This window comes from Canis lupus, chromosome 27 (assembly GCF_003254725.2).
Source record: "Canis lupus dingo isolate Sandy chromosome 27, ASM325472v2, whole genome shotgun sequence".
Lineage (NCBI taxonomy): Eukaryota > Metazoa > Chordata > Mammalia > Carnivora > Canidae > Canis > Canis lupus.
Genome location: NC_064269.1, coordinates 37611925 through 37630975, shown reverse-complemented (window position 1 = coordinate 37630975; position 19051 = coordinate 37611925). Strand labels below are relative to the sequence as shown.

The following is a 19051-nucleotide window of genomic DNA, read 5'->3' as shown; positions in this document are numbered from 1 at the left end:
ACGTATTTCCTTTCCATAACTTTATTATCTTAAGTTTTCTACGCTAACTTTATATCCTCTCCCTAACCTGTCTGTTCTAAAACCAAGACTAGAACTAAGGTTAGCGGAGTAGAGGTAAACTGCGAAAGGAGGTTGGAAGGCGGGAGGACGTCACCTCCCAGTTGTGAGGCCCAGCCTCCCCGCAGCTCCGTTCCACCTTAAGAAGCCGTAGCCGCTCCCTGCGCGGAGCAGGCACTGAGCTCCTCCCACTCCCGTGTCAGCTCCGACCCGGGAACGTGGGGAAGGGGGAGAGACGCACTGAATGGAAAGATCCGCGCTTGGGGCCGCAAGGGTCTGTCCTTCCCCTACGCTCCCCGCGCGAGAGGAACGTGTAAAGCACCTGCTGTTGGGTTTGGTCCTTTTCGCGACGATTCAGAATGGGGGCGTGTCCATCCGAAATTGGAGGCGGGGGAGGGGGAGGGATATGTGTGGGGTGGGGTGGGGCCCATGTTGGGGTGGGGTCGGAGAGATCGCAGCTGGGGCGTTGGCGATCTACCGTGTGCCTTGACTGTTGGTCGAAAACCGTAAGTTCACTAAATCCGGACGCACCTCTTCAAACCATTTCCAAAAGAGGGGGCGAGTTTTCCATTCTCCGCCCCAATGGCCCCTCTTCGTTTTAATTGATTGGGCTTAAGGTAGGCTGGGCCCAAGGAGGCTTGTTGATTGGCTACGTGAGTCATCCATCAGGATGACGCAAGCGAGGGGGGTGGCTATTGGGCGGAGGAAGTGAAGGTTATTTTGGTACCTCCTACCGCAACTGCTGATTGGCTGAGGTTTGCGGTGAGGTAAAACGAGCCGTAAAAATGCCCACTAAGGGAAAGGGCCTATTGGCCGATCTCGGCGGAACGAGGTCTAGGGTGGGACTGGGAAGAGCCAGCTGGACTCGGTTATTGTACTGAAGGACCAAATTGATTAAAACCCGGAAATGAGTTTAGAAGGCAACTGGAGGAAAGAGGGAAATCCGCGGCACCTTGGTCACCCTCCACAAGGTCATTTCCTGCCTAGGATCAATGATTTCCTGTTTACCCGACCAAGTCGGCGTGTGCCCGGGCTTTCTGGAATACACACGCTCATTGCATTTCTATGAGCCTTTGGTCCCCGGCTTCCCGTTCACTTAAGTTACGTAGAAGAATGAGACGGAGGAAAGGGAAAACACGGGGTTTACCCTGGTCTCTTCTAGGGAAGCATAGGGAAACTGAGGCTCTGAGAGAGACAGCCGAGGATGGACCCTGGATCACAGTATCCAAACAGGTGGGTTCCTAAAGAAACCATTCGTGAATAATAAAGAGTGGGCGGAGGTGTAGAGAACGGAAACGATTTGTCTAAAGGAAGAGCGTTAACCATATACAGAGACCTTGGGTAGGGAATATGTTTTGTTCATCGCTGTATCTCTGATGCTTCCTACCGTCGGATACATGGTGGGTGATCTGAACCAAACAAGAACGAGACGTTTATATAGTATAATGGGCAAATTCTGAAGATGCCAGACCTTTAGAATATGTTTTTACAAAGCATCTGTGTCAAAATAGAGGCACCAGGGTGGCTGAACCCTTGATTCGGCTTTTGGCTCAGGTCATAATCTGGAGTCCTGGGAGCCAGCCTTGTGGGTCGGGGAGCTCCCTGCTCGGGGGATCCTGCTTCTCCCTCTCCCAATACCCCTCCCTCCCCCACCTGCGCGCGCTCTCTCTCTCTCTCTCTCTCTCAAATAAATAAATAAAATCTTTTCTAAAATAATAAATATATCTAAATAAATATTTTTAAAATAAAGAACCTATGTCAATTTTATGATCCTGGAAAAATGTTTCACACTTACTTACCACCTGGGTTAATCCAGCCATAAAATGAGATCTGTTTCCCCGACCTACCTGGGAAACGCCACCATTTTCCCCTTAACACCTTGAGGCCTTTAAAGTTAGGAAGCAGATTTCCCCCTAACCTACATTCCTAGAAAAATTGAAAAGATAGATGGGATTAGTAAAAAGATGACCTCTACATCCAATGAATGGAAAATACGTTGTTTAACCTATAATCTAAGAGTCAAGGGTAGGAAGAACTTACTATTTGAGAATATTAAGAGATAAACATCTATACGAGAAATTATGGAATCACTTGCTGGCCTACAAGATTATAGCAAGATTTCACCAGTGCTTTACCATGATCTAAAAACTGCTCTGAAATTGAGGAAAGCAGTGCACAAACTTCCCAAAAGTGTTATTAACTATTCCCACTGCAGGACACTACATGGATTGTTGGTCAAGATTCAAGTACCTTCTATTTATCCAGAACGATTCCATACTTATAATTTTCTAGAATCTTTTAGGCCAAATAGTTTATGAGCAAGTGTATCATACTGGCTTTTCAGTATAATTATGACAATAGCTTAGAAATAAGGGGAGAGGGGATCCCTGAGTGGCGTGGCGGTTTGGCGCCTGCCTTCGGCCCAGGGCGTGGTCCTGGAGTCCCGGGATCCAGATCGAGTCCCACATCCGGCTTTATGCATGGAGCCTGCTTCTCTCTCTGCCTGCTTCTCTCTCTGCCTGTGTCTCTGCCTCTGTGTGTGTGTGTGTCTCCCATGAATTAAAAAAAAAAAAAGAAAGAAAAAGAAGGGGAGGAACAGGGGGCAGTTATATTTGCAATAATAAAAGTACCATAGGAAAATTATATTTAGCTACAAGAAATTCTAGCATAATAAGGTATATGTTGCTTATATGAAAGGGGGTAGGGGAGACATTAAGAAAATTTTCAAGAGGGGATCCCTGGGTGGCGCAGCGGTTTAGTGCCTGCCTTTGGCCCAGGGCGCGATCCTGGAGACCCGGGATCGAATCCCACGTCGGGCTCCCGGTGCATGGAGCCTGCTTCTCCCTCTGCCTACGTCTCTGCCTCTCTCTCTCTCTCTGTGTGACTATCATAAATAAATAAAAATTTAAAAAAAAAAATTTTTCAAGAATTGTATTAGGTAAGTGTGCATTTTTTTCCTAGTTAATATTATATGAATTATGTGGAAATATACAAAACTATTTTAGGGTTAATCATTCATGCAGTTTGAGCACTGCACTTTCCTTTTCATGATGTCCAACAAATCAAAGTATAAATTGTCTCTGAGGGAAAATAGAGCCTAGCAGTGAGTCTAAGGAAGAAAAAACTGGCATTGTTCCTAATCAAACATCCAAGCCCTCTAGCATGTAAAGATAAACCAGTGGCATCTTGATTGGTGAGAACATAAGACACTGAGTCAGATAGAATCTTAGGCCTAAGGAAAATCTTCAACCTCCTGGAGCCTAGCTGCTCCCTGCCTCCCCAACCCTCTGTCTTGAGAAACACAGTAATCTTGTTTCTTTCCTCTTGAGGCCCAGCGAACAGTTACAAGGCCTCAAAAGACCAAGTATGAAAGCACCAGGTTATGCTGTGCTTGGAATTTATGGAAAGAAGAGGAAAAGGGAAGGCAGGGGTATCTACCAGAGGGGCTGGTAGAGGTGTAGAAGGGACTTACTAGGGCTCAGTCAGGTATCTGTCAGGGTTGGCTACAATAAACAGAAACCACTTAGGCCGATATAAGCCAGAAAAGGCCTTAATACAGGGAATGGATATTTACCACCTTGTTGGATGGGCTTAGCAAAAGCAGGGTCTCTGCTACATCCCAGAAATGGCTTCAAAAACAAGACTACTAGGGGCACCTGGGTGGCTCAGTGGTTGAGTGTGTCTGCCTTTGGATTGGGTCGTGATCCCCGAGGTCCTGGGATTGGGTCTGTGCTTCCGGCCTCCCACAGGAAGCCTGCTTCTCCCTCTGCTTAGGTCTCTGCCTCTCTCTCTCTATGTCTCTCATGAATAAATGAAATATTAAAAAAAAAAAGAAACTACTAAACTTACCCACCAGGGAAGCTCCAGAAAGGGGAGGAATCAAGACTGTTGCTGAAACTGTGGAGTTCAAGACATAGTGCCTTCGTTCAGATCCAGGCATCAGGATGCTACTATTGCTAACATGCCTCAGCAGCCTTGAGTGGCCATGAAGCTTGTAAATGGTTGCTGGAACACTGCTGCAGAAAAACCCGACATCCCATGACCATGCTGGCCACCAGCAACTATTAAAGCAGCCAGGAGGTGGCCCCTGCCTCACTTCCACTTTTCAAGTCTCTGGGATGTGCAAATCATTGATAGATCAAAACTTAAAACTAGAATCCTAGCTGTAAGGAAGCCTAGGAAATTGAGGTTTTGGTTTTCCAGGTTTTTGGTAGTACCAGTATAGGGAACTATATAAAAAGGAGACGGGGCTCCTGGGTGGCTCAGTCGGTTAAGCAGCTGCCTCTGACTCATGTCATGATCCTGGAGTCCTGGCACCAAGCCCTGTATCAGGCTCCCTGCTCAGGCTCCTTCTCCCTCTCCCTCTGCCAACCCCCCATACTCTGACCCCTTCTTATGCATGTCCTCTCTCTCTCTCTCTCTCTCTCTCTCTCTCTCAAGAAAATCTTTTTAAAAAGAAAGGAGACTTTCTTTTTAAAAAGAAAAGTCAGTGGGTGGCTCAGCGGTTTAGTGCCTGCCTTCGGTCCAGGGCATGATCCCTGGAGTCCTGGGATCGAGTCCCATGTCAGCATGGAGCCTGCTTCTCCCTCTGCCTGTGTCTCTACCTCTCTCTTTCTCACTCTGTGTCTTTCATGAATAAATAAATAAAATCTTTAAGAAAATAAGAAAATAATTAATTAAAAATTAAAAAGAAAGGAGGCGAATGAAGGTCAGTCATATCTATCACAAGTTTAGATAGGAATGCCTGGATGGCTCAGCAGTTGAGCATCTGCCTTCAGCTCAGGTCGTGATCCTGGGGTCTGGTGATCAAGTCCCACATCGGGCTCCCTGCATGGAGCCTGCTTCTCCCTCTGCCTGTGTCTCTGCCTCTCTTTCTCTCTCTGTCTCTCATGAATAAATAAAATCTTTTAAAAATTAAATTAAATTTTAAAAAGTTTAGATATATCTCCATTTTTAAAATGTCCTTCCAGAATAGAAGGGAAGGAAGAAGAAATGGGTAGGAAATATCAGAAAGGGAGACAGAACATAAAGACTCCTAACTCTGGGAAACGAACTAGGGGTGGTGGAAGGGGAGGAGGGCGGGGGGTGGGGGTGAATGGGTGACAGGCACTGAGGGGGGCACTTGACGGAATGAGCACTGGGTGTTATTCTGTATGTTGGCAAATTGAACACCAATAAAAAATAAATTTATTATTAAAAAAATAATAATAAAAAAAATAAAATGTCCTTCCTTGGTTGCCGCCTGGCTGGCTCAATCAGTGGAACAGTGACTCTTGATCACTAGGTTGTAAGTTCGAGCCCCACAATGGATTACTTAAAAATAAAGTCTTTAAAAATAATAATAAAAAGGGGCACCTGGGTGACTCAGTTAAGCATTTGACTTCAGCTCAGGTCATGCTCTTAGGGTCCTGGGACCAAGCCCTGCATCGGGGTCTATGTTCATCAAGCAGTCTGTTTGTCCCTCTGCCCTTCTCCCTGCTCATGCGTGTGCACACTCTCTTCTCTCTCAAATAAATAATCTTTTTTAAAAATTATAAAAAATAAAATTAAATGTCCTTGGGAATAAGTAGAATGAGAGGATTCTGATCCAAAATAATCCTCTTAAAAAAAAAAAGAATCCTCTTTTGCATTTTTTTTTTATAAACCGATAGGGATATAATGGGGAACAGAGAAGTTTTTATATACTCACATAAAGACATTATCAACTATCTTCTACCATAATCATCATTTCATAGGAGAGTTAATTAAAATTTTTAGTCCAAAAAGATGGTAAGGTTATACTCTCAGAATTTAAGAATTGGATAAATTTCACTTCAAACATAACAAAACTGGGCAGCCCGAGTGGCCCAGCGGTTTAGCGCCGCCTTCAGCCCAGGGAGTGATCCTGGAGACCCGGGATGGAGTCCCACGTAGGGCTCCCTGCATGGAGCCTGCTTCTCCCTCTGCCTGTGTCTCTGCCTCTCTCTCTCTCCTCTCTGTGTTTCTCATGAATAAATAAATAAATAAAATCTTTAAAATAAATAAATAAATAAATAAATAAATAAATAAATAAATAAATAAATAAATAAAAACACCAACACAAAAGGAAACACTTTGTTTCAGTGTGGCCTCACTATGAAACCACTGAAGTTGGGGACGCCTGGGTGGCTCAGTGGTTGAGCATCTGCCAATGGCTCAGGATATGATCCCAAAGGCCGGGATCAAGTCCCACATCGGGCTTCCTGCATGGAGCCTGCTTCTCCTTTGCCTGTATCTCTGCCAATCTCTCTCTCTCTCTCTCATGAATAAATAATTTTTTTTAAAAAACCCACTGATGTTGTATAAGTTCACAGCCATTGCAAGGGAAGAAACTCAGCTTCTTGTCCAGTCCATTTCAGACTTGTCAAGTAGCCTTGAACAGGTCATTTAACTACTGAGACTTCATTTACTGCTAACTAAGTGTTACAAATATAAACATTTAAGAAAGGAGAAAAGAAGGTGTGGAAGAAACGGTTTCTAAAAGGAACATATACTAGAAAAATTAAAAATTTAAAATGGACTAATGGAACTCTTACTTTTCTTACAGTTCCAAAAGTCTATTACTCATTTTTTTTCTGGAATCCTGATATCCTTTATTTGGGCTTCAGCTTGTAGAGTCTACTTATGCCAACTAATCCCCTCTAGTGGCCCAGATTCAACAAAGCACAAATTTTTTAAATTTATATTTTGTTCAAAAGCATTCTGTGGCTACCAATTGTCAATAAAATACACTACAAACTATTCAGTTTGTCATCCAAGGCCCTCCTCAAGCTGTTCCTAATCCCCACCTGTCCACAATTCCCTGCCTTCCAAAAACAACTGGTATCACCTGAATATGCCCTCATTTTTAAAAAAAATTTATTTATTTATTCATGAGAGACACAGAGAGAGAGAAAGAGAGAGTCAGAGACACAGGCAGAGAGAGAAGCAGGCTCCACACACAGGGAGCCGAACGTCGGACTTGATCCCGGGTCTCCAGGATCACACCCTGGGCTGAAGGAGCGCTAAACCGCTGAGCTACTGGGGCCTCCGGCCTCATTTTATTTCAACAAATATTCATTGAGCTTATTGAGCATCTTCTATGTGCCAGACTCTGTGTTAGAAACTTCAGGTTCTGGGCAGCCCGGGTGGCTCAGCAGTTTAGCGCCACCTTCAGCCCAGGGCGTGATCCTGGAGACCCAGGATCAAGTCCCACGTCGGGCTCCCTGCTTGGGGCCTGCTTCTCCCTCTGCCTGTGTCTCTGCCTCTGTGTGAGTGTGTCTTTCATTAATGAATAAATAAAATCTTTAAATAAAAAGGGTGGGGGGGGTGTCCCTGGGTGGCTCAGCTGTTTAGTGCCTGCCTGCCTTTGGCCTGCCTTTGGCCCAGAGCGCGATCCTGGAGACCTGGGATCAAGACCCCTGTTGGGATCCCTGGGTGGCACAGCGGTTTGGCGCCTGCCTTTGGCCCAGGGTGCAATCCTGGAGACCCAGGATCGAATCCCACGTCAGGCTCCCGGTGCATGGAGCCTGCTTCTCCCTCTGCCTATGTCTCTCCCTCTCTCTCTGTATGACTATCATAAATAAATTTAAAAAAAAAATTTTGGGGGATCCCTGGGTGGCTCAGCGGTTTAGCCCCTGCCTTCAGCCCAGGGTATGGTCCTGGAGTCCCGGGATCGAGTCCCGCGTCAGGCTCTCTGCATGGGGCCTGCTTCTCCCTCTGCCTGTGTCTCTGCCTCTCTATCTCTCTGTGTCTCTTATGAATAAATACATAAAATCTTTTAAAAAAATTAAAAACAAAACAAAAACAAAACGTCTCCCACTTCTATAAAAATAAAAAAAAAGTCCCCCATCGGGCTCCCGGCATGGAGCCTTCTTCTCCTTCTGCCCGTGTCTCTGCCTCTCTCTTTCTCTCTCTCTCTCATATTTATTCATGATAATAAAATCTTAAAAATAAAATAAATAAATAAAATAAAATATTAAAAAAAGAAAAAGAGAGAAAAGAAACTTCAGGTTCAGAGATGAATCAGGTGGCACTTGGGTGGTTCAGTCAGTTAAGCATCCATCTTTGATTCAGGTCATGATCTCAGGGTCATGAAATTGAGCCCCAAGTGGGGCTCCAAGCTCAGTGGGGAGTTTGCTTGAGGATTCTGTCTCTCTTCCTCATATCCCCTCTTCTCAAAAAAATAATAATAATAAATAAATAAAACAAAACAAAACAAAAAAAAAACAAAGATGCATCAGACTCAGCCCCCGTTAGAGTAATTACTCATCCTAGGTTGCCCAGGACTATCCTGGGAAATCCCTTAGTCCTGGGATAACTGAGACAGTTGATCACCCTAGCGCCTGTTCCTAGAAATGCTAAGGATCTTAAAAATCCCTTCTAACTCAGAAACTCTGCCTAGATGCATATCCTTTTCCCCAACTTTCTTCCAGAGTGATTATTTTGAGTCCCCTAACAATTAGCATAGTATCAAAGACTATTCCCTAGCAATGACTTTTATGTTTGTGCCATTGCCTAGATTATTTCTTTAATTTATTTATTCATGAGAGTCACAAACTGAGAGAGGGAGACAGGCATAGACACAGGCAGAGGGAGAAGAAGAGTCCTCGAGGGGAGCCCTATGCGGGACTCAATCCGCGATCCCAGGATCACAACCTGAGCCGAAGGCAGGTGCTCAACCACTGAGCCACCCAGGTGTCCTGACCATTGCCTAAATTATGAACTCCTAGAAGGTAGAGACATCTTTCCAGGACTTCACAGTGCCTACTAGTGCCTTATAGATGGTGATTATAAGCGGGCTACTGGTTAAATTGAACAGAGAAGTTGGACAAATTATTACGTCAGGCTTTTTTGTTCTTTTCTTTTTTTCCTCATTGAACTTTTGTTTTAATGGGTCTCAAAATTCTGTGACAGATTTTTGGTTGTTTCCATTAAAAAGTTTTTAAAAACTAATAACTTAAGATTGACACACACACACACACACACACACACACACACACACACAAAACAAATGGTCCACAAAACATTCTCCTTTCCTTGTGAAGTTTTTACAACTGGTTATCATTAACCAGTCTTTTACTATTAAACTTAAATGGTCAAGGGATCCCTGGGTGGCGCAGCGGTTTGGCGCCTGCCTTTGGCCCAGGGCGCGATCCTGGAGACCCAGGATCGAATCCCATGTCGGGCTCCCGGTGCATGGAGCCTGCTTCTCCCTCTGCCTGTGTCTCTGCCTCTCTCTCTCTGTGTGACTATCATTAAAAAAAAAAAAAACACTTAAATGGTCAATTGACAAACAGCTCTGAGACCGTTCTTTCACCACTGATTAAAACTGGGATGGGGCAGCCCGGGTGGCTCAGCGGTTTAGCGCCGCCTTCAGCCCAGGACGTGATCCTAGGGACCCGGAATCGAGTCCCACGTCAGGCTCCCTACATGGAGCCTGCTTCTCCTTCTGCCTGTCTCAAATAAATTTAAAAAATAAATAAAATGTGGATTATCTGTTTAAAAAAAAACATGGGGTGACAGGTATTGGGGCTAATGCTCAGTTAGCCTTCTGAGTTTTCTGGGCAGACTTGGTGACCTTGCCAGCTCCAGCTGCCTTCTTGTCCACTGCTTTGCTGACACCCACAGCAAAGTCTATCTCATGTTATGAACAGCAAAATGGCCCAGAGGAGGATAGTCAGAGAAGCTCTCAACACACATAGGCTTGCCAGGAACCACATCAACAATGGCAGCATCACCAGATTTCAAGAACTTGGGACCATCTTCCAGCTTTTTTCCAGAACGACGATCTATCTTCACGACGATCTATCTTCTCCTTCAGCTCAGCAAACTTGCAAGCAATGTGAGCTGTGTGACAATCCAGCACAGGTGCATATCCAGCACTGATTCAGCCTGGATGATTCAGGATGATCGCCTGAGCCATGAAGCCAGCTGCTTCCATTGGTGGGTCATTTTTGCTGTCACCAAACCATGATGAACATCTTTGACAGATATGTTCTTTCTTTTTAAGATTTTATTTATTATTCAAGAGAGACAGAGAGAGGCAGAGACACAGGCAGAGGGAGAAGCAGGCTCCATGCAGGGAGCCCGATGCGGGACTCGATCCCGGGTCTCCAGGATCACGCCCTGGGCAGAAGGCAGGCACTAAATCACTGAGCCACCCAGGGATCCCAACAGATATGTTCTTGACATTGAAGCCCACGTTGTCCCCAGGAAGATCCTCACTCAAAGCTTCGTGGTGTATTTCAACAGACTTTCCTTCAGTTGTAACATTGACTGTAGCAAAGGTGACCACCATGCCAGGCTTAAGAACACCAGTCTCCACTCGTCCACAGGGACAGTACCAATACCACCAATTTTGTAGACGTCCTGGAGAGGCAGATGCAAGGGCTTATCAGTTGGACGAGTTGGCGGCAGAATGCAATCCAGAGCTTTCAAGCAGTGTGTTCCACTGACATTCCCATCTTTACAGGGGACTTTTCATCCCTTGAACCAAGGCATGTTAGCACTTGGTTCCAGCATGTTGTCACTATTCTAATCAGAAATTGGCACAAATGCTACTGTCTCAGGGTTGTAGCCAATTTTCTTAATGTAGGTGCTAGCTTCCTTAACGATTTCCTCGTATCTTTTCTGGCTGCAGGGTGGCTCAGTGGAATCCATTTTGTTAACACCAACAATTAGTTGTTTTACATCCAGTGTGCAAGCCAGAAGGGCATGCTCACGGGTCTGCCCATTCTTGGAGATACCTCCTTCAAATTCACCACCAACAGCAGCAACAATCAGGACAGCACAGTGAGCCTGAGATGTGCCTGTAATCATGTTTTCAATAAAGTCTCTGTGTCCTGGAGCATCAGTGATGGTCACATAATACTTGCTGGTCTCGAATTTCCACAGGGAGATATCAATGGTGATACCACATTCATGCTCAGCTTTCAGTTTATCCAAGACCCAGGCATATTTGAAGGAGCCCTTTCCCATCTCAGCATTATCCTTCTCAAATTTTTCAATAGTTCTTTTATGGATCCCACCACATTTGTAGATCAGATGACCAGTAGGGGTAAACTTACTTGAATCTACATGTCCAATGATGACAATGTTGATGTGTTTTCCTTTTGCATTTTGGTTTAGGTTTAGTGATGGTTTTCATGACACCTGTGTTCTAGCGGCATACTCATTGCGGGGGGGGGGTGGGGGGAGGAGGAGTCAGGCTTTTTTGTTCTTTTTTAAGATTTTATTTATTTATTCATGAGAGACACAGAGAGAGAGGCAGAGACACAGGCAGAGGGAGAAGCAGGCTCCCTGCAGGGAGCCCGATGTGGGACTTCGATCCCTGGACTTTGGGATCACGACCTGAGCTGAAGGCAGATGCTCAACACTGAGCTCAACACTTGGGTGGTTAACAGCACCCACCCAAGTGACAGACATACCACAGAAGCCCTGTTGTCCCTTCTAGTCACAATCCCCAAAGTGTAATCACAATCTAGATTTATGACACCACAGATTAGTTTTGCTGTTTTTGACTTTTACAATGTTTTGTTTTTTTGACCTGAATGTATTTTAGAATCTTTCAATACATTCTCTTTTGTACCCTGGTTTCTTTCACTCTTTCAGTACAGTTTGTGAGATTAATCCATATCCTTGCGTGTCACTGTAGTACATTTGCTCTCCTTGCTGTATACTATTTCATTGAGTGAATATACTACCATGTATTTATCCATTCTTCTCTCAATGGACATTTGGATTATTTCCAGTTTTGGAGCTAATATGAATACTGCTGAGATCAACATTCTCGTACTTATTTTTTGGTGATCATATAAATGCATTTCTGTAGAAATACCTTGGAATGGAATCATTGGGTCATACGGTAGACCTGTATTCTAATAGACATTGCTAAGTTTAAAAATATATATATTGCTAAATAGTTTCCCCAAGTGATTGCACCACTTTAACAACGTATACCCTCATTAACAGTGTAGGAGCGTTCTGGATGCCTCATATCTCCTCCCATGTTTGGCATTCCTTCTTTCGTTTTTGTTTTTGTTTTGTTTTTTAGATATTTTATTTATTTATTCATGAGAGACACAGAGAGGGAGGCAGAGACACAGACAGAGGGAGAAGCAGGCTCCATGCAGGGAGCCCGTGGGACTTGACCCCAGAACCCCGGGATCACCATTCCAGCCAAAGGCTCAACCACCGAGCCACCCAGGTGCGCCCGCGAACCTTCTTTCTTTCCTTTTTCCTCCTCCTTCATTTTAACCATTCTGATGGGCATACGGTTGAACCTCCTGTACTTATTTTTTAAGGATTTTATTTATTTATTCATGAGAGACACACAGAGGGAGGCAGAGACATAGGCAGATGGGGAAGCAGGCTCCTTGTGGGGAGCCCTATGGCGGGGGGCGGGGGGACTGGATCCCAGGACCCCGGGATCAGGGCCCGGGGCCAAAGGCAGACCCTCAACCCCTGAGCTACCCAGGTGTCCCGGTCCTGTAGTTTTAATTTGGAGTTCCCTGATGACCAACCAACTCAACTGCATACCTTTCCATGTGTTTATTCTTCACGGGGGCAACGTCTTTTTAGAAGTTCAGTGTAGATCTTAAAACAAAACAAAAAACCCACCTGTCCCTATTGCCTCACCTCTTTACTAAAGGCCAAGCCATCATGCATGACGGAGCTCCAATTAATTCCAAGAGAGGCTGGAGGGAGAACAATCTCTCCAAAACACGTTTGCGTCCTCCCCTCCCCTCCCCTCCCCCGGAGAGCACCAGCACGGCAGCAAGGGACGACTTTCGGTGGAAACTCGGAAGAGGGGCAGCCCGGGTGGCTCAGCGGTTTAGCGCCACCTTCAGCCCAAGGCGTGATCCGGGAGTCCCGGGATCGAGTCCCGCGTCGGGCTCCCTGCATGGAGCCTGCTTCTCCCTCTGCCTGTGTCTCCCCCCCTCCCTCTCTGTCTCTAATAAATAAATGAGAAAGAAAGAAAAGATACTCGGAAGAGACGTTTCTGGGAAGTGGAAAGAAAGACAGTTGAGCTTTTCATCATGAAACAGCTATAGCGGGCGAAGGAACTACCAGGAATCTCCCCTCCGCGCCCCCGCGGCCGGCTCAGCTCCCGCCCCGCCAGGTTATCTGGGGGCACCAGCTCGGGGGGCGAGGGGGCGAGGGGGCAGCCAGGGGGCCGGGTATCTCTTAAAGCAGAAATGCCAACACCCTCCTAACGGCAACTGTAAGGCTGGTGGGGCCCAGCACTGTTTCCTCGTAAAGGGCTCCCAGCGGCCTCGGCCCGCAGACGCCGCGTGCGTCGTGCGGCGGCCGCCGGGGCTGGTCATTCGGCGCGAAGGTGAGAAGTGGGGCGGGGGCGGCGGGGGCGGCGGGGGCCGGGCCCAGCGAGCGGGACCCCGGCGTCGCCCCGGGTGGGAGCGCGCGTCTTCCTTGCGGAGGCGGCCGGATCCACGAGTTGGCTTTGCTACCACATCAACGGACCCGTCCAAAAAAGAATCCTTGGCCTGTCGCCGCAGCGGGGGGTCCTAACGGCCGCTCGCGAGCCCGGCGGAAGCGCGGTGGCGCGGCGGCCCGGGAGCAGCGGAAAAGCCTGGGGGGCCCCGGAGCTGGGCGCCTGAGCCGAGCCGCAGCGCCCACCTGCAGTTGCCGGTCCGGGTGGTGGGCGCGCTGCGCTGCCCCAGCGGCCGGCAGGTGGGAGGACCAGCCCACGAGCGGGGACCGGGGCCAGGTGGGTGGGGACCCAGAGTTGGGCCGGGCCGAGGGAGAGCGGGTCCTGCGGCTCGGGACCCACCAGCAAGTCGCCTCAGAGTACTGGAGAGAATATTGGTTATGTCCTGAGCAGCTATTTTGCCTCAGCCCTTCCTCTGAATGCTGGGGATCCCACCGTGTAGCAGGTAGACAATGGCCCTGCCCTCCTGGAGCTTATATTCTAACGAAGAGACAGACAAGAAAACACATGGATACGTAATAAAATGCCAGGTGGTGATACATCTTATGAAAAAAAAAAGCACAATAAGAGATGGGGAGGAGGGCTGATGTATTAACCTGGGTGAGGCAGAAGGGATGAATCCGAGAAGTCCCTTCTGGAGGAGGTGTCTTTTGACCAGAGACCTGAAGGAAGGAGGGAAGCCCAGACGAATGGTCCAGGCAGAGGGAGCTTGGAAGATGCCTACCAGGAGTTTAACTGCTATGCAGATGAGATGAGCTTTGTAGGTTTTTGCAAGATGAAAACTGAAATTTCCTTAGAAAATTATGGATCACCCATTCATTTAGTCCTTTGTTCCTGAACTGTAAGAGAAAGGAAATATGGCCAGGTGCCCTTGGAAAAATACTGTTATTATTTTGTCCCAGTTTAATATAGACTAAATTTAGAATTTCCGTTTGTTTTCAAGAAGAATTTATCTGAATTAATTCCATAAATAACCAAGTAGCACCTCCCTTTTTAAGAAAGGTATATTTACTTGAGTTTAAAGAGTTATGGGTTGTTTTTGTTTCTTATTTGTCCTCCTACCCCCCCATACCCCCCCCCCCCCCCCCCCCCCCCCCAGTGAGGATGCCTTAGAAGAAAAGAAGTAGCAGAGACAGAGGAAAGGAGAGCGATGAGGCTGGGGTGAGAAATTTGAAGAGAGAAATGGAAAGAAGTAAACAAGGAGGCTGTGGAATAGAGGAACGGTCTGTCCTAATTCTCTGCCTCCTAACAAACTCAGGAAATAATACTGGTCCTTCAACATAAAACTCCCAGTTGATCCCCACAACAATGCATGCACCTCAGGAGAGGGGGGAACAGACTCAAGAACATGATAACTGGTTAAACAGAATCATGATTTCTGGCTCCACTGTAGCTCCCCAAAGTGGTTTAGGCCAAAGGTGGCTTATTTCAAATACTTTAAATTTTATATGGCAAAGTAAGCCACATGAAGTCACAGAATTTTGTAACAGCAAGATTACTTAATCCCTGCTTATTTTGCTAATGGGGAAACCACTAGTAGATGACAGAGCAATGACTCAAAATAGAGAGGTTCCATTTTTGCCATATCCAGCTCTTTCTCTCTCCCCAGAACCCTTAACTTTTTTTTTTTAATTTTTTTTTTAATTTATTTATGATAGTCACACAGAGAGAGAGAGAGAGAGGCAGAGACACAGGCAGAAGGAGAAGCAGGCTCCATGCACCGGGAGCCCGATGTGGGATTCGATCCCAGGTCTCCAGGATCGTGCCCTGGGCCAAAGGCAGGCGCCAAACCGCTGCGCCACCCAGGGATCCCAAGAACCCTTAATTTGATAAAAATTCTTCCCAATGGTTACTGAGCAAGTGGAAAGAACTTTGTTGAAGACCCCAGAATTGAGTTAATCTAAGACATCATTAGAATCCTGTGAGGTTTCACCTACTTCCACAAGTATTTATAGGTATGCTCAATGGCTAGTGGCCTAAGTCATACTTAAGCTCTCAAGGAGTTTAAGTAGATAGAGCAAATAAATAACTAGCCAATTACAATTTACAGGAAACAGTGTACCTTGAAGAGGAGTTGGAGGGAAAGTCAATTCTTAGTATAGCAGAGAGATGGAGAGCAACAAACCAGATGTGAGCAACAAACCAGATGTGAGTATTAAGAATTTATGTCAGATTGGTGTCAAACTGTTTTGTCATGAATTGAAAGTTTAATAATCATAATACCTGTCATCTTCCTAAACTTTGGTTGTATTGATTGTGTAGGACATGTAGAAGTGGTGGTGGAAGAGACCATTACAGCCAATAAACTTGGTACATTCCCATATTCTCTCTCTTCACAATTAAATAGTATTTGCCACTTGTGGTGTTTTGCACTTTAATATTACCAAGAGTAATTCGGATGGTAAAATATCCATGTTCAGGCTTGTAATTACAAACAGGCCTTGGTAAGATTATACATAACTGGTCTTGGGAGAACATCCTTGAAAAGAAGTGTGGCTGTGTAGGTGCAAAGAGTAATAATATATGAATGCAGAATAGTAAGAACTCTTCTTATAGAGCAGGCTCCAGAGTGTAACTGAGTCCTATTGCTTGTGAAGAATTGTGGTAAGACTCTCCAAAAAGGTATTAAGTCATGTTTGGCCCTTTGGAATGAAATGGGGTAGGGTAGACATTTAGTGGCTAAAATTGCATATTGCCTGAAGTCAGTGGTTTACCACATATGATCACATCTAGAAAGACTTTAAATAAGACTGTGAATTCATTGGTATCTTGAATGGCTGGCATCTCAGACTGCCTGATATTTTTCCCTGAACTTTTTAGTAGTCATACTAAGGGAAGACTAGTGGTGGGAGCCACTGTGCCCTCTGCCATCTCAGACCCCTACCAGCCCCCTGCTACATATTTATTTAATTTAATAATTAGACTTGACTCTTTACTTTGTTTTACATTTTAAAAATCACAGAATTGTCTACTTCTGTTATTTGTGGATGTCTAATTATGCCAACCTTATCATTATTAAGATACCATATATCTCTGTTGTTTTATTATTAAAAAAACATATCTATGAAACATCCCAATAATACAGAGTTTAAAAAACAAAGTTTTCTGACTTTGGTGGTAATAAAGGGTAAATAAAGGTTTCAGATGGTTGTTGCTATTCTTACTGGCATTAAAAGCAGTGACTTTACTTTTCACAAGGTCATTTTGACAAAGCCAGATACAAACAGCTGTGAAAGTTTGTCCTCTTTCATGTCTATTAGGCACACTATAATAGCTTTTTGCATGACATCTCTCTTTGCCAATTTTGTGACAATTAAGTTCGATCATATATTCTAAGCACTTGGTAAGGTATTCAGCTATGCAGGGAAAAATCCAATTCTTTCCTACTGTGATTCTCTCCTTTGGGTCTTGTTTCCTACTCACACAAAACACTTTAGTTCTGCTCACCAAATGTGTGGAGGTTTTTCCTTCACCTGTGACACCGCTTGGTTGTCATACAATTTAATTCAATTCAGCTACTGTCTCTCTAGAGATAGTATCAGATTCCACAGGTTAGGGGCCAGGTCCTACTAGACTGAACCTCCCTCCAACACACTTATACATGTCAGACACCAGTTGCAAGCCGTGGTTATACCTGTACTTCTGACCAACTGGTTATAGATGAGAGGTTCTAATGACCCCTCCTTGGGTTTGACTAATTTGCTGGAATGGCTTACGGAACTCAGGAAAACACTTATGTTTACCAGTTTATTAAAGAACATGATAAAGGATACAGATGAATCGTCAGATGAAGAGACACTTAGGGAAAGTCTGGGGAGTTCCCAAGTGCAGGAGCTTCTGTTCCTCTGGAGCTGGGGTATTCACCAGCCTGAAAGCTCTGTGAAACTATTGGGATTTATGGAGCTTCCTCACGTAGGTATGACCAATTATTAACCCCATTTCTAGAGGATGAGGGGATAGGGCTGAAATTCCAAGCTTCTAACCATGGGATGGAGTCAAAGACAAATATTAGAACAAGATGCTTAGTATTCTTATCACTTAGGAAATTACAAGGGTTTTAGGAGCTCTGTGTCAGGAGCTAGGCATATAGAAAATATTAAATAATTGGGAACTTAAGATTATTTACATACATTGATTTGTGAGACAGATGTTATTATCTGAATTGAAAGTTTAAGACCTTGGGGCTCAGTGGTTGAGTGTCTGCCTTTGGCTCAGGTGGTGATCCTGGAGTCCTGGGATTAAGTCCTGCATCAGATTCCCCACAGGGAGCCTGCTTCTCCCTCTGCCTGTGTCTCTGCCTCTCTGTGTGTGTCTTTCATGAATAAATAAATAAAATCTTTTAAAAAAAAAGTTTAAGGAGATCCCTGGGTGGCACAGCGGTTTAGCGCCTGCCTTTGGCCCAGGGCGCGATCCTGGAGACCCGGGATCGAATCCCACGTCAGGCTGCCGGTGCATGGAGCCTGCTTCTCCCTCTGCCTATGTCTTTGCCTCTCTCTCTGTCTCTGTGTGACTATCATAAATAAATAAACATTTAAAAAAATTTAAAACAAAAGTTTAAGATCTTGAGATAAGTTTTCAAGGTCACACAACTAAAGTATGCTAGCACTGACCTGTGATCAATGTCTATACCAAAGACCTCTTTTCTTTTGTTTTACATTGTTCTTCTAGTAGACAGATCAAGAGGTCCAGAATTTCAAAATCAATCAGGAGAAATCAATCCCAGTGTGAAAAAGATAGCCTACATTATTATTCACCCATTGGATTTTAGTTTAGGTTCAAGAGGAGATCAGAAGGGCAGCCCAGGTGGCTCCGCGGTTTAGTGCCGCCTTCAGCCCAGGGCACGATCCTACAGACCCGGGATGGAGTCCCATATTGGGCTCTCTGCATGGAGCCTGCTTCTCCCTCTGCCTGTGTCTCTGCCTCTCTCTCTCTCTCCCTCTCCCCCTCCCCCTGTGTCTCTCATAAATAAATAAATATTTTTAAAAAAGAGGAGATCAGGAAGTAATGTAGAATTAGAAACTAAATCTAAAGACATCCAAGCTTCCTTGCCCTCTAGCCCTGTGTAACTTCTCAGCTTGCTATGTTAGGGAATACCACGGGGATAAAATGAAACATAAACATCACTTATATAAATGATGGTAAGAATCAGATACTTATTTCTTTTATTCAAGTATTGCTCCCCTAATAATTTACAGAGTAAGTAGGATTGTTTTCCCTAAAAATGTGATAGTTCTCTCTGATTCATTTATTCATTCAAATATTTCAAATAGTATCTATGGTAGGTACTGTTGGTGCCAAGGACTACCCTCATGTAGCTTATATTCTGGCAAAGGAAGTGATCCATTCTATGAAGAAAAATAAAGCAAGGTAAAGGCATAGATGTTGGGATGGGAGAGTAGAGTTGTATATTCTAAATATTCTAAATTCTAAATTCTGACCTAAATAATTTGGTCAGAGAGGTTCTGTCCAACATGACTTTGAGCAGAAACTTGAATGACTTATGGAGCCCACCATGAGAAGATCTGAAGAAAGTGTCTCAGATAGAGG

General features: G+C 45.0%; 1 protein-coding gene across 9 annotated transcripts in view; it reads left to right on the top strand.

Annotated features, from left to right (window-relative positions):
- The first annotated feature begins 974 nt into the window (after positions 1-974).
- The window catches only part of SLC2A3 (solute carrier family 2 member 3), a 108739-nt gene continuing 90662 nt past the window's right edge, over positions 975-19051 (top strand). Inside the window, exons 1-2 of one of the 9 annotated variants that reach the window (XM_049102426.1) lie at positions 975-1290; positions 15555-15652. In XM_049102426.1, coding sequence (XP_048958383.1) covers positions 15614-15652 — 39 coding nt within the window. In that variant the 5' untranslated portion in view covers positions 975-1290; positions 15555-15613. Of the gene's footprint in view, positions 1291-13328; positions 13394-13648; positions 13784-13838; positions 13950-14603; positions 14666-14695; positions 14728-15554; positions 15653-19051 lie in introns of those variants that run through there. The other 8 variants (XM_025472013.3, XM_049102427.1, XM_025472014.3 and 5 more) reach the window with 8 other exon arrangements.